This window comes from Theropithecus gelada, chromosome 12, assembly GCF_003255815.1.
Source record: "Theropithecus gelada isolate Dixy chromosome 12, Tgel_1.0, whole genome shotgun sequence".
Classification (NCBI taxonomy): Eukaryota; Metazoa; Chordata; class Mammalia; order Primates; family Cercopithecidae; genus Theropithecus; species Theropithecus gelada.
Window position 1 is genome coordinate 109,565,819 of NC_037680.1, and position 23,191 is coordinate 109,589,009.

At 46.6% G+C, this 23,191-nt stretch overlaps 1 protein-coding gene across 2 annotated transcripts in view; it reads right to left on the bottom strand.

Moving 5' to 3' along the window:
- The window catches only part of NGEF (neuronal guanine nucleotide exchange factor), a 134,839-nt gene that overhangs the window by 47,876 nt on the left and 63,772 nt on the right, over positions 1-23,191 (bottom strand). The window contains exon 1 of one of the 2 annotated variants that reach the window (XM_025405454.1): positions 585-865. The exons of the other annotated variant lie outside the window; for it this stretch is intronic. Within the exon in view, the coding sequence (XP_025261239.1) occupies positions 585-691 (107 nt within the window). The 5' untranslated portion in view covers positions 692-865. Of the gene's footprint in view, positions 1-584; positions 866-23,191 lie in introns of those variants that run through there. 2 annotated transcript variants of the gene reach the window in all.

The following is a 23,191-nucleotide window of genomic DNA, read 5'->3' on the forward strand; positions in this document are numbered from 1 at the left end:
GGGGCAGCGACCACAGCCGCCGCAGCCCCTCCAGGCCGGGCGGGCCCCAAAAGCCCTTTTTGTCACCGCACCAGGGCGCGACTGGGTGATTCATTTCCACACATGCCCGCCCAAACCTCCATGGTTTTGGAGCTCCCGGGCAGGCGGTGGAAACTTGGCGCACCGTGCCCACTCTCCGGCGCCGCTCCGACAGCCCGACGGGTCCCGCGGCCAGGAAGCCACCCGGCGTCCCTCGCCGTCCCTCGGTTCCCGGTCCCTTTCGGATTCCGATCCTCCCGTCCCCAGGCCACGCGGCACGGAAAGGGGATGCCGAGCGGGACGCGCACGACCAGGGCGCCCGGGACGAGGGCGCTGGAGGAGACTCCGGGCAGGGACCGGGGTCCCAGGGGCCCGGGTCGGGGCTCATCACCCACCCGATGGGGTACGGGCCCGACGAGGCCCGGGGGTGGGAGCGGGGGCGGCGGGGGCCCGCGACGGGGGAGTGGGGATAGGCCTCGCAGGGGGTGCCCGGGACCCGGGGCGCAAGCTGGTAAGGAGGCACGCGGGAGCGGCGCGCCGGGGCCGGGACGGGCGCCTGTCCTCACCTGCCGGGCAGGTGTCCCGCCGCCGAGTCGCGCGCGTCGCTTTCCGAGGTGGAACTGTCGTGGTCCACGGCGCAGGCGGCGCTGAAGGCAGCGGCCAGCAGCTCCATGGGGCCGGCGGCGGGGCGGGTGCGGGGGCCTGGTTGGGGGCCACGCCGGGGCCAGGGGCTGAGTCAGGGGCGACAAGCGGGCTGCGGAGCGGGGTCGCAGCGCGCGCGGCTCGACCGGAGCTGCCGCCGCCGCCACCACCGCTGCCGAGCACTCCCGCGGGCGGGCGCGCGCCTGGAGGCTCCCGGGGTTGCCACGGCAACGGGGGAGGCGGGAGGGGCGCGCGCGGCGTGGGCGGGGGCGAGGCCGGGCGGCGGCGTGGCAGGGGCGCCCGGGCTGGGCGCGACCCGGCCCCGCGGGCGCCGACTGCGGGTCGGGGCTTCCCGCGGGCCCGCACCTTCCTCCCCCTCGCCGCTGTGCCCCGACCCGGAGAGGGGCAGAGCTGTGGGGGCCCAGGAGCTGCGCCTTTGCCTGCCCGCTCCCTCCTCGCGGCGGGGCGTGCCTGGAAGGGGCGGGCGAGGCCACCCTCGGCCCCCCAGTCCCCTCAGACCTCCTCCTTGCCCAAGCCGGGCACCCCCTGCGGTCTCCCGCAGGGTCGCAGCTCGGTGACCGGCTCTGAAGCTTCGAGCCTGGCCTCGGGGAATGTGTCCCCGCTGGAGGGGGTCTCCGTCTTGTCTCTGCTCCAGGCGGAGACTGGGGTCTCAGGGGCTCCATGCAAGGCCGCTCCTGAGCCTCTCGGTGGGGAGGGGGCCAGCGCGGAGGTCTCTCCCGGGCGAGTCTGGTCGCACGACGAGCTACCCTCAGCTACGCATGACCCTGGCGGGTCCGGGGTGGGTTTGGGGGCACGAGAGGAGGAGAAACCAAGTGCCCGAAACCTCTGCCGGGTTGCCCTGCCCGGTGACATCGACTCCTGGACTCTGCGCCTTCGCGTTAGCTGGGTCAGTACGCTCGCGGATCAGAAAGAGCAGAAAGGCCAGCTGGAAGAGCGAGGCCTGGAGGTGCCTGCGGACCGAGCCAAGCCGCCCTCTGCTTAGGGATCATGCTGTCTGCTCAGGTGTGGCGAGGACAGCTAACAAGATGCCCCCTCCACCCCGCCCCGCCGCCCAAAGGCCCCTGGCACGCTGCCCCGGTGTCCTTTTCCGGAGGCCTGCCGGCTCACCTGGGTGGGCCCTTGGGTGACCGCGGCCTGCGCCTGCAGCCGGGCCCCGTCCTGTTTACGCCCCGAGGATACCCTAGGGGCAGGGGTGGACTGCGGAGCATAGTCCCCTGCAGGCTCCACCCACCTGACCTTTGTTTAAATTAACAAATTCTTAGTTGGGGGGATGTAAACGTTCCTAGTGGCGGCGGTGCAGTTACTCGTTAATTGTTTGGCTTTAATGGATCCTTAACTAGTCTTGAATGAGGCAGTTGTGATCATGGGAGGGTTGGGGAGGAAGCTGAGAAGCATTAAACTTTTTGCCTGGAAGGGAGGTCTCCTTCCCACTTGGTCTGACTTCCCCAGCTCTGACTCTAGAAAAGCGTGCTCATGCTCCGGTAGACTCAAAGCCAGTCCCTAAAGCTGCCACTTAGCCCTGGTTCCTCGTTTGGGGCAGAACGGGCAGGTCTGATCGCTTCATGCCCTTACGGCCTGAGAATATTCTGAGAATATTTGAGACAACCATCTGGTCTTTTCCCAAGCCAAGCACCGCCCTTCCTTGACTCACGCTCATGGACCCAGGTACCTCCAGGCAGCCATCTCCTGCCCTTGGTGTGTTCCTGTTCACTGGCCATCTCCATCCGGCCATGACACATCTTAGGCTGTCCTGGCTGCTATAACAAAATACCATAGACTGGGTGTGATATGGTTTGGCTGTGTCCCCACCCAAATCGCATCTTGAATCTAGCTCCTATAATTCCCACGTGTTGTGGGAGGGACCCGGTGGGAGGTAACTGAATCATGGGGGTGGTTTCCCCATACTGTTCTCCTGGTAGTGAATAAGTCTCACGAGATCTGACGGTTTTATAAAGGGAAACCCCTTTTGCTTGGTTCTCATTCTCTCTCTTGCCTGCTGCCATGTAAGACCTGCCTTTCGCCTTCTGCCGTGATTGTGAGGCCAAGTAGAATTGTGAGTCCATTAAATCTCTTTTTCTTTATAAATTACCCAGTCCCAGGTATGTCTTTATCAGCAGCGTGAGAGCAGACTAATACAGGGTGTCAACAGAACCCAGTGTAAACAACAGATACATTTCTCTTAGTTCCAGAGGCTGGAAGGTTGAGCTCAGAGTGACACTATGGTCTCATGCTGGTAAGGCCCTCCTCTGTGTCACCGACTGCCGACTTCTCATGGTGCCAACTTCTCATGGTGCCGACTTCTCATGGTAGCCCCATATGATGCAAAGAGAGGGCGAGAGCACTCTGGGCGCTCTCTCTCTCTCTTTTTTGAAATGGAGTCTCACTCTGTTCCCCAGGCTGGAGTGCAGTGGCTTGATCTGGGCTCACTGCAACCTCCACCTCGCGGGTTCAAGTGATTCTCCTGCCTCAGGCTCCCCAGTCGCTGGGACTACAGGTGCCCGCCACCATGCCTAGCTAATTTTTGTATTTTTAGTAGAGATGGGGTTTCACCATGTTATAGAGACAGGGTTTCACCATATCGGCCAGGGTGGTCTTAATCTCCAGACCTTGTGATCCACCCGCCTCGGCCTCCCAAAGTGCTGGGATTACAGGCATGAGCCACCGTGCCTGGCCTCTCTGGGGTCTCTTTTATAGGGTACTAATCCCATTCATGAGGGATCCACCCTTATGGCCTGGTCACCTCTCAAAGGCCCCACCACCTAATACCCATCACCCTGGGATTTAGGATTTCAACATGTGAATGTTGGGGGAAGGAGGGACACAGACAGTCAGTCCATAATATTCCACCCCTGGTCCCCCAAAAGTCATGTGCTTCTTGCATGTAAAATACATTCATTCCATCTTAACAACCCAAACGTTTTAACTTGTTCCAGCATCAACTCTAAAGTCTGAAGTCCAAAGTCTCATCCAAATATCATCTCAATCAAATGTGGGTGACACCCAAGGTGTGATTTATCTGGAGGCAAAAATTCCTTTCCAGCTGTGAACGTGTGAAACTAGACAAATTCTATGTTTCCAAAATGCAATGGTGAGACAGGCAGAGGATAAAAAATCCCATTCCAAAAGGAAGAAATAGAAAAAGAGAGAAAGAGAGAGAGGAAGGAAGGAAGAGAACAGGAAAGAGGTGACAGGTCCCAAGTAAGTTTAAAGCCTAGCAAGGCAAATTCCATGAGGAAGATTCTCCAAAGCTGGAGAATAATGCTCTCTGCCTTGATGCTCTGCCTTCAGTGTTCACTGGCGTGGCACTGTCACCCCCACAGCTGGGCAGGGCACTGTCTACTCTGTGCCTGTCCATTATTTGGTGGCTCATACTATGCTTCTCTGTCAGAGGTGTGAAGCTACCGTGTTTTGTGGAAAGTAGACATTGGATATTTAGTTGAGTGGATTTCTGGGCAAAGTGTCGAAGGAGTGGCTTGGTTCTTCCTGACAAACATAGTAAAATTTGAGAAGAGAGAAATAATTTGAAGACGCAACTGTTAGGCAAAAAGTAAGCAGAACTCAAAGATTTGAAAGAATTCTCAGCCTTTCTATATTACAAACTATGAGAAAACATTCAGAAGAAAACACCAAGCATGTGATGGACAGACCATTTGATAAGGAGATGAGTGTGGGTGTGAATCACAGACTTAACCGTCCCAACAAAAGCCAAGAATAGAGGTGAGATTCTACCAGCAGAAACAGTGCCAGCTGGGCCTGAGGAAACTGAGAAAGTGGAACAAAATGAAGGAAGGAAGATTGTTGGACTTCTTAGACCCTACAGGACTGGACATAGAACCATTTGGCTGAAAACACATGCGATTCTTCCAGACAAGGGGAGAATGACTCAAAAGGCTATTCAGAAATCATTTGGCTGCCACTCCTTCAACACTTTGCCCAGAAATCCGCTCAGCTAAACATCCAATTTCTACCTTCCACAAAGCACAATTCAGCCCGGTTCTTTGCCACTTTATAACAAGGATGGCCTTTTCTCCAGTGTCCAATGACATGCTCCTCACTGTTTTCCGAGGTTTCATTAGAATGGTAACTGGTATGGTAAACTCCATACTTCTACCAACCAACATTCTGTTCACGATGAATTAGTATTGGCTAAGAAGATACAAATGTTCTCGACAGCTCACCTCTATTCTTTATGAATTCTCTCCTGAATCACCTTTCTTTTTTCTTTTCTTTTTTTCTTTTTGGAGACAGAGTCTCGCTCTATTGCCCAGGTTGGAGTGCAGTGGCACGATCTTGGTTCACTGCAACCTCCACCTCCTGGGTTCAAGTGATTCTCCTGCCTCAGCCTCCCAAGTAGCTGGGATTAAAGGTGCACACCATCATGCCTGGCTAAACTTTTTGTATTTTTAGTAGAAACAGGGTTTCACCATGTTGGCCAGGCTGGTCTCAAACTCCCGACCTCATGATCCACCTGCCTCGGCCTCCCAAAGTGCTGGGATTACAGGCATGAGTCACCAGGCCTGGCCCAGAATCACCTTTCAAATTCCATCCATGGCAATCTAGGCTTTTTTCCTAGCACGTGCCTCAAAACTCTTCTAGCCTCTACCCATTACCACTACCACATTTTAAGCAGCACCTTCACTTCTTAGTATCAATTTCTGTCTTAGTTCAGGCAAAGTGCTGTAGTCTGGGGGCCTATAAAGAATATAAATTTATTTCTCCCAGTCTGGAGGCCGGAAGTCTGAGATCATGGTGCCAGCATGGGCTGGTTCTGTGAAGGGCTCACTTCCTGGCTGCGGACAGCTGACTTCTTGTATCCTCATGTGTTAGAAAGAGGGCTTGGGAGCTCTCTGAGGTCTCTTTTAAAGGGCACTAAGGGCCGAGTATGGTGGCTCACACCTGTAATCCCAGCACTTTGGAAGACTGAGGTGGGTGGATCACCTGAGGTCAGGAGTTCGAGACCAGCCTGGCCAACAAGGTGAAACCTTGTCTCTACTAAAAATGCAAAAAAAAAAAAAAAAAAAAAAAAATTAGCTGAGCATGGTGGCAGGTGCCTGTAATCCCGCTACTCAGGGGGCTGAGGCAAGAGAATCACTTGAACCCAGGAGGCGGATGTTGCAGTAAGCTGAAGTCGTGCCATTGCGCTCCAGCCGGGGGAACAAGAGTGAAACTCCATCTCATAAATAAGTAAGTAAATAAATAAATGGCACTAAACCCATTCATGAGGACTCTGCCTTCTAAACCCAACTTCTCAAAGTCCCTACCTTCCAATATCATCACCTCGTGGGGTAGGATTTCAACAAAGGAATTTTGCAGGAGAGATAAATATTCAGTCCACAGTAGCCCCTAAACAACTAAAACTCAGTATACCTGACAGTGCACCCACCGTCTCCCCCAGTTCCCCTCCCCTGTGGCAAACCAGGAGCCACGTAGAATCTGGGCGGTGGCCTCCGCTTCTGTACTTCCTGTCACCTGGTGTGCCAGTGGCTCACCAAGCTCCCTGGATCCCACAAGTGGTCTCTTTCCCTGGTATCTGGACTATTGCAAATCCCTCTTCTCCCCAGGCCATCCCTCTGCCCCTTTCTGGCAATATGGGTCTGATTTTGTCCCTCCCTTGTTCAAACATCTTGGTTGGAATTCCATCCCACCAAGGGTGAAGCCCAGCCCCTTGTGCTCTGACAGGTCCCTCATCAGCTGTCCCATGCCTTTGTGATCTTGGTGGGGATTACTGGCCTCCCTAGCTCTCTGAGGCTTTGGCCTCTCCACACTTTGCCAGGTTCTGGCTTTTCCAAGTGCTGTTCCCTCCCCTAGGATTGTGCTCTCCTATTGACACCCTCGCCCTTCCAGGTCTAGGCACATTGGATGTCCCCACCAGGCCCCTTCTGCTCTCTGACCTGCAGTTGCTGCCTGGCACTGGGATGTTCTGTCACAAGGGCATCCTTCCAGGAAGCCATGGGCTCCTCAGGATGGGCACCCTGCTGCCTCACTCATCTTTCATCAGGGGCCAGAGAAAAACACTTTATGAGGCCAGGCACAGTGGCTCATGCCTGTAATCCCAGCACTTTGGGAGGCCGAGGCAGGCGGATCACAAGGTCAGGAGATTGAGACCATTCTGGCCAACATGGTGAAACCCTGTCTCTAGTAAAAATACAAAAATTAGCTGGGCGTGGTGGCACGCACCTGTAGTCACAGCTACTTGGGGGGCTGAGGCAAGAGAATCGCTTGAATCCAGGAGGCAGGGGTTGCAGTGAGCCGAGATTGCACCACTGCACTTCAGCTTGGGTGACAAAGTGAGACTCCATCTCAAAAAAAAAAAAAAAGAAAGAAAAAGGAAAGGAAAGAAAAAGAAAAACACTCTATGGGCAAACATAGGACCGCCTGGTTTGTGTGGCTTCACCGTCCCTGAATTTGGTGCAGCACTAAATGGGAGCTATTCCTTTTATGCTCTGGTGCACCAAAGAGGAAGGTTCTTCTTTTTTTTTTTTTAAAAAAGAAAATATTAAAGTGAAATTACGTATATTAAGATGAGCATAAAGTCTTCCAGTAAAAAATAAGCTAAAAATATCTATGTAATTATAAAATCAGTTTAGAAAGTCACTGAGTTCTAAGGCATGTAACCTTCAACTAAATTCTACCTGTTCCATTTCCCATTGCGTTTAGTGCTTATTAGGCAGGCTGTTATTAAAACCTCCTTTTAACTGACATTTTGTTCTGAATCATTCACAAAATAAAGTACTGATAACTATTTCAAATATTTATACCTGACTGGCACGTAGTAGGTGCTGTATAAATATCTGAGAATGGGCTGGATGCAGTGGCTCACACCTGTAATCCCAGCACCTGGGGAAGCCAAGGTGGGTGGGTCGCTTGAGCCCAGGAGTTCAAGACTAGCCTGGGCAACATGGCGAAACCTCGTCTCTAAAAAAAGAAAAAACGACAAAATTAGCCAAGCATGGTAGCATGCGCCTATAGTTCCAGCTACTCAAGAGGCTAAGGAGAGAGGATCACTTGAGCCCAGGAGGCGAAGTTTGAAGTATGCCAAGATCGCACTACTACACTGCAGCCTGGGCAACAGGGTGAGACTCTGTATCAAAAAGAAAAAAAATAATTGGTGAATGAAGTAATGTTATATTTTTTAAAATAAGTATTTAGTTATTTTAGGTGTTTTATCTAAAGATTTTTTTTTTTCCTTTGGGTTATAAAAGTTAAATATTGGGGCCGGGCGCGGTGGCTCAAGCCTGTAATCCCAGCACTTTGGGAGGCCGAGACGGGCGGATCACGAGGTCAGGAGATCGAGACTATCCTGGCTAACATGGTGAAACCCCGTCTCTATTAAGAAATACAAAAAACTAGCCGGGCGAGGTGGCGGGCGCCTGTAGTCCCAGCTACTCGGGAGGCTGAGGCCGGAGAATGGCGTGAACCTGGGAGGCGGAGCTTGCAGTGAGCTGAGATCCGGCCACTGCACTCCAGCCTGGGTAACAGAGCAAGACTCCGTCTCAAAAAAAAAAAAAAAAAAAAAAAAAAAAAGTTAAATATTGGAAGCAAAGTGCTTTCTTATTTGCATGGTAACTTCAGCCTTCAGGATTCTTGGTTATTGTTATACAGTTTTTCTTGATCCTGAGGGAGAATCTCTGGAATTGGAAGGAAGTGGATGGAAGCTGAGATTATCTGGTTCAATACTTTTATTTTACCAAAAGAACAAGACCAAAGAGTTAAATTAGAAACTCAAGACCTGCCAGGCTTGGTGGCTCATGCCTGTAATCCCAGCATTTTGGGAGGCTGAGGCGGGCAGATCACTTGAGGTCAGGAGTTCAAGATCAGCCTGGCCAACATGGTGAAACCCCGTCTCTACTAAAAATACAAAAATTAGGCAGGTGTGGTGGCACATGCTTGTAATTCCAGCTACTCGGGAGGCTGAGGCAGGAGAATTGCTCAAGCCCAGGAGGTGGAGGTTACAGTGAGCCAAGATCGCACCACCACACTCCAGCCTGGTTGACAGAGTGAGACTCCATTTCGAAAAAAAAAAGAAACTGAAGACCACATAGCTGGCTAATGGCAGATCTGGAAATATAGGATAGTGAGTCAACACTATATTGTATAAAATAAGGAACTGCACATTGCTATTCACTTATTCTATTTTCAGGGTCACATGGTATGTCACCAGACTATTGAATGTTTAAAAACATTTGTATTGTTATATTTAGTAGGAAAATGCATTGAATTTTCTTTTTTTCTTTTTGGTAGTGAGAAGACATTTCTCAAATATATATAGGAAATGTGGTAGCTTTTAATTAACTGTGTCTTTTAAATCCATAAACACAGTAGTTTATTTTTATCACTCTCAGAACACATTTTCTACTTGCTTTGAAAATCAACAAATTTAATTCACAGAGGCAGAACCAGCAGTCGACCCACAGAAGGCTACAGCATCAAGAGTTAAATGGATCCCCAAATCTAGGGGGAAGGTGAGGAAAAGGATAGGATAAATGCCCAGGAAGGGACCGCCTCTGTCGCTGCGGCACTGAGGTACCCAGAAACCCACACTCTGTGGATGAAAAGATTTCGCCACAAGGAGACTTTCCAAAAATAAACTGTTTTGTTGGGTGGCTGGAAGTACTTTACCGGTGAGGTGGAGGTGGAGATTTTCCCTTACTTTTCATCAAGAAGATAATTTATCAATGTGGGATCGTATCATGTTATGGAAATAAGTTAAAAACAAAATCAGTCTATCCCTGTGTGATAAAGAATTAACTTTACCCAAAGAGAGGTCTGGCTTTTGCCCTGGGCTCTTGGGAGGTGCTCTCTAAGCTGTTGGAATGTGGTGTCTGAAAAGAGGGTCTTTCCTTACCCAGGAGCCTTGGGCCACACTGGATAGGGTGGGGTCTCTGGGTCATGTGATATCAGCTTTGCCTCCAGAAGGGCTGGAGACTGAGGTCAGCCACCTGGGCAGCCAACCAGATCTTTGTGACCAAGCCCCAGTAAGAACTCTGGACACCAATGCGCAGGTGGGTGTCTCTGGGTGATGATGTGCCAAGCATGTTGTCACACATCGCTGAGGGGAAGGTTAGCGCTGTCTGTGACTCCCCAGGGAGAAGACCACTGGAAGCTTTGTGAGTAGAACTTTTCTGGATTCTCCCCATGCATCTCTTCCCTTGGCTGATTTAACTCTGCATCCTTTCACCGCAATAAACTGTAATGGTGAGTATAATAGCTTTCAGTAAGTTCTGTGAGTCCTAGCAATTTATTGAAACTGAGGGTGAATTTGGGCACCCCCAAACTCTGCCATTCATGTCAAAAGTGAGAGTGGTCTTGTAGACTGTCCTCTAACTTTGCAGGTCTCTAATCTGATTTATTTAATTAATTAATTTATTTATTTTTGAGACAGAGTTTCACTCTTGTAGCCCAGGCTGGAATGCAATGGTGCAATCTCGGCTCACGGCCACCTCTGCCTCCCAGGTTCAAGCAATTCTCCTGCCTCAGCCTCCTGAGTAGCTGGGATTACAGGTGCGCACCACCATGCCTGGCTAACTTTTATATTTTTAGTAGAGATGGGGTTTCACCAATTGGTCAGGCTGGTCTTGAACTCCTGACCTCAAGTGATCCACCTGCCTCGGCCTCCCAAAGTGCTGGGATTACAGGTGTGAGCCACTGCACTCAGCCTGTAATCTGATTTAGAACACAGTGACCACTTTCCTCTAATAGCCTTCCTTTCTCTGGTCTCTTTGTCCCTCCCTCCGTCTGTCCTAAGTGCAGCTGCTCTGTTAATTTTCCTCACACATGTCTGACCGCACACATCTGTTATCTTCAGTACCTTGTAGGTAATTCATTGCTCAACAGAGTTAATGGACGATCCAGGCTGGGACTGCCCAGATGAAAGCTGAGTCACTCCTGACAGCTCCCAGGCCCTGCCCTGTTCTCTGTTAGTACTGCTGCGTTCTCACCTGCCTGCACGGTTTCTCCTCCCAGTGAACCTGAGCTTTTTGGGGGCAACTATGAAGAGGCCGTTGATCTCTGCTTCCTCAGCACCAGCACTTCTAGGAGGCATTGGGAAGGGGCTGACTCATGAAGGGGAAGCTGAGTCAATACGGGGAAGCCAGTGGATTCGGTGGTGCCATGCTCTTGGTGTGAGTCTTTCTTCTCTGCAGTTACTGACTGAAGCATCAGCATTTGCTTGGTATCCCATCTTGTGTGTCTTGGGTCAGTGATGATTCTTCAACCGATCTCTTTAGGAACTAGCAGGTAATGGTTTCTGAGATTGGTGCCTAAAGCTTGGAGGAGGTAGCTAGTTATGATCTGTCTTTGTGAGTCCAAAAAAACCATCAAAACTGGATTCAGTGTTTTAGTGAAGTGAGGAATGTTTTTTGTTCTTTTGGGATGTGTTGCTCTGGTGGACGGTCATGCTTTTGGTTAACTAGGGACAAGGCCAGAGAGATCAGGAGACACCTACAAACCCTCGTCTGCTTTAAGGAGAGATGGTAGCACTGGACGAGTTTCGATGATCATGGGAAGCAGATCCATCATCTCAGGGCTTAATTGCTGAAGACTGGAGATTGCTATGCTGAATACATTTTCTGAATCAAAAATAGATGATGGCCAAGAATTTTGCTGTGTTTCTGGGCATTAGAGACAGCCTGGAGGATGTTGCTTGGCTAGTGAAACATTGGAATTTCCTAAGCATTTTGGTGGTTCGTGTGTCCTTAAAAGGCTTGGACAAATTGCAGCCATATCACCAATTATGAGATGCAGACTATAGAAATAGCCTTCATGGAAACGAATTACCTAAAACAGGCTGCCCCTGATAACTCGTGGATAAGATGCCGGGATGCTTATATGTTTATCTGAAACTGGAAAACGAGGGACATCCTGAGATATTGGTTTCTCTGGAATATTCCTAACCAAGGATCCTGGGATACATAGGGTCTGGGGGTTTGGCAGTGGGCTTTCGACCAATAGAAGCATCCTAAGGGGTAAATACTATAGGCCAGGTGTGGTGACTCATGCCTGTAATCCCAGCACCTTGGGAGGCCAAGATGAAGGATCACTTGGAAGGATCCTTGAGCCCACAAGTTCGAGACCAACCCGGGCAACATAGTGAGACCCTGTCTTAAAAAAAAAAAAGGAAATAAATAGTGTAATTTCTTGGATATGCTGAGGGTGAAATTTGAAGTGAATGAGATCAGGAGTTGCCTAGGTACACATAATTTGGATGTCTGGTTGTGGCACAGGGCTCTTATATTCTTAATTACAACTCAAACTAGGCCAGGTATGGTGGCTCATGCCTGTAATCCCAGCACTTTGGGAGGCCGAGGCAGGTGGATCATGAGGTCAGTTCGAGACCAGCCTGGCCAACATGGTGAAACTCCGTCTCTACTAAAAATACAAAAATTAGCTGGGTGTGGTGGCAGGCACCTGTAATCTCAGCTACTTGGGAGGCCGAGGCAGGAGAATCCCTTGAGCCCGGGAGGCAGAGGTTGCAGTGAGCTGAGATTGCGCCACTGTACTCCAGCCTGGGTGACAGAGCAAGACTCAGTCTCAAAGGAAAAAAAAAAGAAAAGAAAAGAACTCAAACGGTAAAGGAATGAATAGTCCCACTTCCACTTCCTTGCACTCAGAGTTATTCATCTTACATCACCTCATAAACTATATAGTTATATATAATGTAGTGAGATCAATTTGTAAGTTAACTAAACAAATAGAAAGTGATATTATTATTATTATTTAAGTAGCCTACATTTAGTGCTAAAATGCATTCACTTTGGTAACAGAGAATGCATTGCCTTAACCATTAACCAAATGGAGCGAAACTTTATGAAACAAGAAAGAAAAATATTCACTCATAAACAAAGTAGACTTAAAGAAGTAGCATGTATTTAATAATTAGAAATTGTTCCTTGAAAATTACAAATGACTGGATTTTGGAAAAGCATCTTCCATAATGAAAAGCTAGTAGGTAATATGAAAACTTTACATTTCCTATTGAAACAGAAACAACTACCTTGCCCTTAACGTCCTGTAGAATGTTCTTTGTTGAGTTACCAGGACTAATTGTTCAAGAATTTGGTGTCTCGGCTGGGCACGGTGGCTCATGCCTGTAATCCCACCACTTTGTGAGAACGAGGCAGGCAGATCACCTGAGGTCAGGAGTTCAAGACCAGCCTGGGCAACATGGTGAAATCCCGTTTCTATTAAAAATACAAAATTAGCTGGGTGTGGTGGTGGGTGCCTGTACTCCCAGTTACTCAGGAGGCTGAGGCAGGATAATCACTTGAACCCGGGAGGCGGAGGTTGCAGTGGGCCGAGATCATGCCACTGTAATCCAGCCTGAGCAACAGAGTGAGACTCCATCTCAAAAAAAAAAAAAAAAAAAAACCCAAAGAATTGAGGTCTCATTAGAAGACGAGTGTTTCGGGTAGGGATGGGTCCCTCTAGGAGAGATGTTTGAGATACAGGTGTGACGTGCCACTGAAATGCTTGTTTCTGGGTCCTTGACTTTGTAATGTTGACAGAATTCCTTTCTTCCCAAGAATTCATAGCTTTTCACTATGATTAATATTTCTCTTTCAGAGTATCTCATAAGGAAACTGGTGATCGCACCGTACAAATTAGCACACAATAAATGAATATCACCATAAAGAAAAACACTGTATTTCAAAAGCGTATCAGAAACATAGCAATCAAAGAGTTTTGAAAATGAACAGCCAGTGGTTGCCAAGGTGTGGAGGTCGCCAAGGCATGGAGGTCACCACAGTGTGGAAGTTGTCATTTGCCCCTGGGGGCAGGAGTGTGAATGGATACAACCTTTCAGAGGGCAGTCTGACAACGCATATCATAAATCTGCAAATGCTCATACTCTTTGGCAAAGAGATTCTACTTCTAGGAATATATCCTAGTGAACTATTGAGAGTCTGTGCAAAAAAAAATGAGCAGCAAGGAGTTTTTCACAGTGTTATTTATAACAGGGAAATATTTAATGTCCAATAATAGATTGACTATTTAAATGATCACATATTTCTCAAATGGAATACTACAGCATTAAACATTATTTTAGAAGAACATTTAATAATCTGGAAAGACATCCATAGTATTTTAAATAAAAAAGCAGATTGCAAAACTGGAATGGTAGTGTGCTCTTACTTTGTTTATAAATAGACTTTTATATGTGGAATTTTAAGCATGCACATATACTTTTTAAAGGACTAGAAGATTGATCACCAAAAATATTTCATAGTACTTGTTGCTGGTTGGTTGGATTCTAAGGGAATTCTCCTCCTTTTGTAACCGCCCAAGGGGTTCACCTTGCTGGCTGCCTAGACAGAGTCGATTCATCAAGACAGGGGAATTGCAATAGAGAAAGTAATTCAGGAAGAGCTGGCTGTGCGGGAGACCGGAGTTTTATTGCTACTCAAATCAGTCTCCTGGAGCATTCAGGGAGCAGAGTTTTTAAGGATAATTTGGTGGGTGGGCGAAAGCCAATGAGCCAAGAGTGCTGATTGGTCAGAGATGAAATCATAGGAAGTCGGAGCTGTCTTCTTGGGCTCAGTCATTTCCTGGGTTGGGGGGCCACAGGATCAGATGAGCCAGTTTATTGATCTGGGTGGGAGCAGCTGATCCATCAAGTGCAGGGTCTGCAAATATCTCAAGCACTGATCTTAGGAGCAGTTTAGGGAGGGTCAGAATCTTGTAACCTCCAGTTGCATGACTTCTGAACCATAATTTCTAATCTGTGGCTAATGTTAGTCCTACAAAGGCAGTCTAGTCCCCAGGCAAGAAGGAGGTCTGCTTTGGGAAAGGGCTGTTACCATCTTTGTTTAAGCTATAAACTATAAAATAAGTTTCTCCCAAAGTTAGTTCAGCCTACGCCCAGGAATGAACAAGGACAGCTTGGAGGTTAGAAGCAAGATGGAGTCAGTTAAGTTAGCTCTCTTTCACTGTCTCAGTCATCATTTTGCAAAGGCGGTTTCACTTTTACTCATACGTGTTTTTTTTACCATAAATGTGTCACTTATGTAATAAGAGGGGAGGAAGTTACTTTAAGAAACAACATCAATCCCTTAATGCGCATAAATTTAGAGCATGGGTTCAAAGCGTTCACATAGCCATAGGGAGCCTGGTCCACTTGAAAATGATGGGCTGCTTTGTAGTCTCCAGATTTATTTGGGGGAAAAACACCGCAATTCACTACATAAATCTACCTCCGCAAGAGCTCTTCATATTGCAAAGAATCACGAATTCAAATTTTACAGTAAATTACTTCTTGGCATCGTCAAAATTAAAGCACTTACCTGATATTCTAATCTGCCTGGTTATAAAAATAGTCCGTTTTCCAGAAATTCCCCTTTTCCTTCCAGAAATCCACATATACAAGTCCTAACCAGAATGCTTCTTCCTTTTAAACAGAAGCCATAGTCCGATCAGATGAGTCATCAAAGAAATCACCACCTCCACTCAAAGGCAGGTTTCCCTAACACCACAAGCCCTTCCCTGCCCTCCTGCATGGCTGCATCCCACCTTTACTGGCTCAATGCCACCTCCTCCAGGAAGTCCCCCATCCCATCCTGTGGCTGGCTGTGTTTGTTCACTCTTAGGTCTCCTGGAGCACTTCATCTGGGCTATCAGAAACCCTGGTCACTTTATTGGGAAGTTAACTCTGTCCTATTAGACTGGGCAAAGAGACAGGACCTGGCCTGAGTGAGCCTGCCCCACTTGTCGCTGTGAGGGGCAGGGCACCTAGTATGCTTTTGAGGCTTTCTACGTACTTGCTGAATCAGCAGATCTGGGGGAAGCTTGAAAGCATGTCGACATTCTTTAGGGATTGTCGGACTTCTCTTGATAAATAGTCACAGGGACATCTTCCAGACCCTTTTCCTTTCACTTATTAATGTAAATCTTCTCTCCTTCCTACTCCCTTAAAGGATGGGTGTACCACCGGGTACGGTGGCTCACGCCTGTAATCCCAGCACTTTGGGAGGCCGAGGCAGGTGTATCACGAGGTCAGGAGTTCGAGACCAGCCTGGCTAACATGGTGAAATCCCGTCTCTACTGAAAACACAAAAATTAGCTGGGGGTGGAGGTGCGCGCCTGTAATCCCAGCTACTTGGGAGACTGAGGTAGGAGAATCGCTTGAACCTAGGAGGTGGAGGTTGCAGTGAGCTAAGATCGCACCACTGCACTCCAGCCTGGTGACAGGGTGAGACTCCATTTCAAGAAGAAAAAAAAAAAAAAAAAAGGAAAAGTGATGAGTGTGCCTTGAGCTCAAGTAGTATCATTATTTTCCAGGGGGGATATCAGTTTACCCACAGAGAAGTGAAATTTCTTTTTTTCTTTTTTTTCACTTACTATTCATCCCTCCCCCGAACTGACCAGTTGCAGCTGCTTTTTCTAATTTTAAAGCCATGTCTCATTTTTTCCATGCAGTGAAGATTGCATGTTAAATTGCTACTGTTTCTAAAATGTTGCTCAGCCCTTGGAGTAGCTTTTATTTGTCACAGAGTCAGCGAGCTGTCTAGGCCTGCTTCTCTGTTTAGCTTTGGCTAAAAAGATAGGTGGCTCTTAATAGGTCTCTCCATCCTTTCTTTTTTTATGGGGGTCTCAGAGGAAAGTCTTGCCAGAAATACAGGTTTCTATTTGAAATTAGCATTTGTTCTTAAAAAAAAAAAAAAGAGTCTGTAACCTGTCACCAGCTGAGTTTTCTGTTAAGAAGTGATAGATTCTTAGCAGGAGAATAGGGAGCCTTCTCCACAGGCATGAGTCAGAGCAATGACAGAAGAGAACAACAAAAGGAAACTTCTTCTCGTTGAAATCTCCTGAGAATATATCCTGTCCCTTCCTTAAAGCCAGGGCCTCAGTTTCTGTACTTCCTGTGCTGTCTCTACTGATTGTATAGTTGCTTGAAAGGTGGAATGCTCTACATTTTCAAGGTTGAAATCTCTTGTGATTACCAAACTAAAACTCAGAGGAAACGGACACTGAAATACATTCCTGATTGGAGAACAAAACTATCCAACCTCATAGGGAAGGGAATTTGACACTAATAGAACTACAAGTGCAGGCCGGCATGGTGGCTCACGGCTGTAATCCCAGTACTTCGGGAGGCCGAGGCGGGCGGATCACCTGAGGTCAGGAGTTCGAGACCAGCCTGGCCAACATCATGAAACCCCATTTCTACTAAAAGTACAAAAATTAGCCAGGTGTGGTAGTCACACGCCTGTAATCCCACCTATTCGGGAGGCTGAAGCAGGAGAATTGCTTGAACCCAGGAGACAGAGGCTGCAATGAGCTGAGACTGCACCACTGCCCCCCAGCCTGGGTGACAGAACAAAACTCCGTCTGGGAAAAAAATAAAAAAAAAAAGAAAAGAAGAAAAAAAGAACTACAAGTGCATTTACCCTTCCACCCAGTGACGCCACATCTAATAATTGCCCTGCAGACACACACTCTGAAATAAGAAAAAGATATAGACAGAGTTATTCATTGTGGCATTATTTTTGAGAGTAACATATTGGAAACAACCTAAATACCCCTCCTAAGGAGACTAGTTGAATAAACCATGGTATAGTCACCCAAGGGAGTGCTATGGCGTTGCAGACATAAGAATGAAGAAGGTGTGTTGGGACTGAAAGGAAGTGATTTCCCACCTTCGGTGAGAGAAGCCAAGGACAGAGTATCTGTGTTGTGTGCTACTTTTGTGAGCTAATGATGGAAAGGGAAGTGAAACAATTATATACACACTTCTTTTTTTTCCAAAAAGAAATAAGGAAAGAAAAAAAGAGAAATTAATAAAAATGGTTACTTCCAGAGTTGGGCTAGGGATAAGACTTTTCTGAGTATATATATATGTATCTTTTTGGAGATGGAGTCCTGCTCTGTCACCCAGGCTGGAGTGCTGCGGCATAATCTCGGCTCACTGCAACCGCCACCTCTCTGGTTCAAAGTGATTCTCCTGCTTCAGCCTCCCAAGTAACTGGGATTACAGGTGCCTACTACCACACCCGCCTAATTTTTTATTTTTAGTAGAGACAGCATTTCACCATGTTGGTTAGGCTGGTCCCGAACTCCTGACCTCAGGTGATCTATCCATCTTGGCCTCTTAAATTGCTGGGATTACAGGCATGAGCCACCACGCCCGGCCTATAGTTTTGACTTATAAGTCACGCACATGTTTTTTATGCTTCAAATAAAAGAAATCTAAAAGCATGAAAAAAACTCTAGAATTGAAAATAAACCAAAACAAATGAACCCAAGTGATTATGTCATTGATAACATAACCCCACAGGAAAAAAATATTTAGTTCAAGTAATTTTTCAACATAGTACTCTATTTTTCTACCCTGACTGAGGTCTATTCTAGGACTAAAAAAAAAAAAGAGATAAATTTTACACTTTGTTTAGCTGGTGTTGTGGGTTGTGTTCCGTGAAAATATATGCTCAAGTCCTAACCCTGGTACCCATGCTTGTGACTTGATTTGGAAATAGGATCCTTGTTGAAGTGGATTAGAGTGGGCCGTAATCCAATGGCTGGTGTCTTTATGAGAGGAGGGAAATTTGGATGCACAGACAGACACAGAGAAAGGAGAATGCTATGTGAAGACATTGGCAGAGCTTGGGGTGAGGCATCTGCCAGCCAAGGAGTGCCAAGGGTGCCAGCCGCCACCAGAAGCCAGAGAAAGGCGGGGAGCAGCCGCCACCAGAAGCCAGAGAGGGGCGGGGAGCAGCTTCTCCCCACAGCTCTGAGAGGGAGTGTGGCCCTGATGATGTCTTACTTTGGCACTTCTCGTCTCCAGAACTGCAAGAGGGCAAATTTCTGTTGTTTAAAAGCCACCCAGTTTGTGGTGCTTTGTTCCGGAAGCCCTGGCGACCAAGACAATAGATTTACTGCTGATTACGGCACAGGTGGAGTCATTCTGAAATTGTTCTGTGTGCATTTGTAGAATAGAACAATGTCTCACAACATACTGATTGTTGAGGACCTGGTTCTCACTGTTAGAAAAGCAACATATACAAAAAAGATACTTGTACACCCATGTTTATAGCAGCACAATTCACAATTGCAAAAAACTCAAATGCCCATCAATCAACTAGTGGATAAACTGTGAACATATATATATATATATATATATATATATATATATGCATGCAATATATGCAATGTATATGCTATATATGCAATATATACACTATATATGCTATATATGTTATATATGCAATATATATGCTATATATATGCAATATATATACACAATGGAATACTACCCAGCCACAAAAAGGAATGAATTAATGGCATTTGCAGCAACCTAGATAAGACTGGAGACTATTATTCTAAGTGAAGTAACTCAGGAATGGAAAACCAAACATCATATGTTCTCACTCATAAATGGGAGCTAAGCTATGAGGATGCAAAGACATAAGAGTGACACAGTGGGCTTTGGGGACTTGGGGGGAAGGTTGGGAAGGCGGTGAGGGATAAAAGACTACAAATTGGGTGCAGTGTATACTGCTCGGGTGATAGGTGTACCAAAATCTCACAAATCACCACTAAAGAACTTACTCATGTAACCAAACACTACCTGTTTCCCAATAACCTACAAAAATAAAAAAATTTCAAAAAAAGAAAAGTGAGATACAGAATCCGGGAGTAACCATCACTGTGTATAGGACTGGAATTAGGATATGCATGTGAATTCACACACACACATATATGGGTACAATTTCCTAGCTCTGATTGCTGAATAGTCCTAGAAGCAGTGACGTACCAGTAGTAATGAACACATCTAGTGCCCAGATCTTGGTTTCTAAACACCATTCTCCACTAAATGGAGCTAGGGCTCCATGGAAAAATGGCTGATTGCATGTCCGAGATACAGAAAGCATATGAAAGCATGCTGTGTCTGAAAGCAAGGAAGTGTTCAAAGACAGCTGGGGAGATATCAAGGGACACTGTGGCCAGCTGGGAGGGGCTCCTATGTGACAGTTTGAGCCTCAGAAGGAATATGACAATCATGGATTAAAACACATTGAATTAAAAATATAATGACCGTGAGTCCACAGTCATACTCAAAAACAAAAGAAAACAAACCACAAAACAAAGGAAGGGTCTTCTTCACAGAAGAAAATCAACTAATGTAAGTATGAGGAGTGCTAGAACATTCCCATTTTGCAACAATGTAAGAGTTGATTTAGGAAAGATTGATAATGGATGTTAAAAGCCATTGGTTGAAAGGCTAATAGGAAAGAGTGTATTTGTGCGGTCTCAAACCATCACTCTACAGATAACTTATTAGTCGCAAAAGGAAAAATTGTACGTTTACTCTGGAGCAATCTGGCAACTTCCAAATTAACCAAATGATCAAACGTAGCATCAGAAATAATGGGCCAAACTGACATGTGTGCCTTTAGATGGGATGCAGCTTGAAGTACACATCACCTGGATGCGTTCTTGCTGAAAATGTTTAACCTGAATCCAATCAAGTGCGTAGACGCAACTCCCAGTTGAAAGGAGACATAGGGCGTGATATGGGTTGGCTCTGTGTCCTCACCCAAATCTCATCTCTAATTGTATTCCCCACATGTTGAGGGAAGGACCTGCAATCTCCGCCTGTTGAGGGAGGAAGTGATCAGATTATGGGGGTGATTTCCCCCTTGCTGTTCTTATGATAATGAGTGAATTCTCACGAGATCTGAGGATTTTATAAATGGCAGTTTTTCCTGCACTCTCACACACTCTCCCTGACCCGCTGCCATGTAAGACATGTCTGCTTCACCTTCTGCCATAATTGTAAGTTTCCTGAGGCCTCCTCAGCCACGTAAAACTGTGGGTCAACTAAACCTCTTTCCTTTATAGATTACCCAGTGTCGAGTAGTATCTTTATAGCAGTGTGAGAACAGACTAACACAGGGAATAAAGGAACAAGTTAACACAGGGAATAAAGGAACAAGTTAATAAAGGAACAAGAAGCAGACAAATTCACAATGGGGCCATTCTACAAGGTGATAGGCCTGTATTTTTAAAGAGTCAGTCATGGAAAAAGAAAGATGAAGAGGCCATTATCGATTACAGGAATCTAAAGACAGCATACCAACAAACGCAGTGATTGAAACTTGACTACATCTTTTAAAAAAGGTATTGACACATACTTATAGGGTACATGTGATATTTTGTTACCTATGTAGAATGTGTAATGATAAAGTCAGGGCATTTAGAGTTTGATTCAATCTTTTCAATATGGCCCAAGTGGCATGACCAAATTTTGATTCACAAATACCAGCTGTGAAAGACATTTTGAGGACAATTGGGGGCTATGGGGTCATTTGAATACAGCCTGGAGATACATTTGTGTATGTGTGTGTATCTATCCGTGTACGTGTGTGTGTGTGTGTGTGTGTATATATATATATAAAATTAGTATTTTTTTTTGAGACAGAGTCTCACTCTGTCACCCAGGCTGGAGTATATTGCACAATGTTGGCTCACTGCAACCTCCGCCTTCTGGGTTCAAGTGATTCTCCTGCCTCAGACAATCCCAGAGTAACTGGGATTATAGGTGTCAGCCACCACGCTCGACCAGCCTGGATATTAAATATAGAACGATTGTTAACTTTCTTAGGTGTGATAATGGCACTGTGGTTATATAGAAGGATGTCCTTATTCTGAAAAGCTGTGTGCTGGGTATTTAGGGGTGAAGAATAATGATGTCTGCAATTTAGTTTCACACAGTTTAGGGGAAATAAAGGAAGGAGAAAGAGAAAAGAGAATGCCAACATGCGAGGAGCTAATAAATTTTTGACTCTAGATTGAGGCCATGTGGGAGCTTATTGTGCTATCTTTTGATTTTTCTGTATGTTTAAAATTTTTTCTTTTAAAAAAGTTGGAGGTAAGGGAAAACAAGTATTTAAAGAAGCAGCACTTTGATGGAAAGAAATGGATTAACAATCAAGTTTGGCCAGGCACGGTGGCTCACTCCCATAATCCCAGCACTTTGGGAGGCTGGGGCGGGTGGCTCACTTGAGGTCAGGAGTTTGAGACTAGCCTGGCCAACATGGTGAAACCCCATCTCTACTAAAAATACAAAAATTAGCCAGGCGTGGTGGTGGGCACCTGTAATCCCAGCTACTCAGGAGACTGAGGCAGGAGAATCACTTGAACCCAGGAGGCGGAGGTTGCAATGACCCAAGATCATGCCATTGCACTCTGGCCTGGGCAACAGAGCAAGACTCCGTCTGAAAACAAAACAAAACAAAAACAAAAAACAAACAAACAACCTCCCCCCCCCCAAAAAAAAAACAATCAAATTTAAATGTAGTCAGATGTTTGGCATGAAATGTTGAGGTTGGTATGTCACAGAGGCCAAGGGAAGGAAGAGACCTTTGCCAGTCACTGCCCAGCTTGGGAGCTCTGTGGAGCCAGGGCCTGCCTGAATGGGAGCCCCACGAAGGCGGAGCTCTTGGTCCCTTTTGTTCACTGCTAAATCCCCAGTACCTAGAACAAAGCCTGGATCATAGTGGGCGCTCTGTAAACATTCGTCATCTGACTCAATGAACTGCAAATAGCTCAGTGACATTAATAAACATCTTTATCTGATTTCTGAGTATCTCTCAGGACTCTGAGCCAAAGATTAGGAATATTTTTTCTTCTTTTCACATACGTTATGAAATTACAAAAGATTATGCTGGTTTATACTCAACTAGTGTCTTTCTCTGCACTCTTTCTTTTTTTTTGAAATGGAGTTTCACTCTTGTTGCCCAGGCTGGAGTACAATGGCGCGATCTCGGCTCACCAAAACCCCACCTCCTGGGTTCAAGGGATTCTCCTGCCTCAGCCTCCCGAGTAGCTGGGATTACAGGCATGCACCACCACACCTGGCTAATTTTGTATTTTTTAAGTAGAGACGGGGTTTCTCCATGTTGGTCAGGCTGGTCTCGAACTCCTGACCTCAGGTGATCCACTTGCCTCAGTCTCCCAAAGTGCTGGGATTACAGGTGTGAGCCACCATGCCTGGTTCTCTGTACTCTTTCTAGTACTCAGTGTTAGAAATTTTTGGTTTGTGTTTTTAGACCAAGTCTCACTCTTGTTGTCCAGGCTGGAGTGCAATGGTACGATCTCGGCTCACCACAACCTCCACCTCCCGGGTTCAAGCAATTCTCCTGCCTCAGCCTCCTGAGTAGCTGGGATTACAGGCACCTGCCACCATGCCCGGCTGATTTTTGTATTTTTAGCAGAGACAGGGTTTCACCATGTTGGCCAGGCTGGTCTCGAACTCCTGACCTCAGGCGATACACCAGCCTCAGCCTCCCAAAGTGCTGGGATTACAGGCATGAGCCACTGCACCCAGCCAGAAATAATTTTTAAAGTACCAGTTTGATGAATGAAAAATGTTGTCGTTTTAGTTTACATTTCTTTCTTTACTAGTGAAGTTGATTTTTTTGGTTCATCCTGTTTTATTCTTTCTTTGTGAATGATCTCTTCATGAGTTTTGCTGGTTTTAATTTCAGGAATGTTCGTGTTTCTCTAACTGATTTGT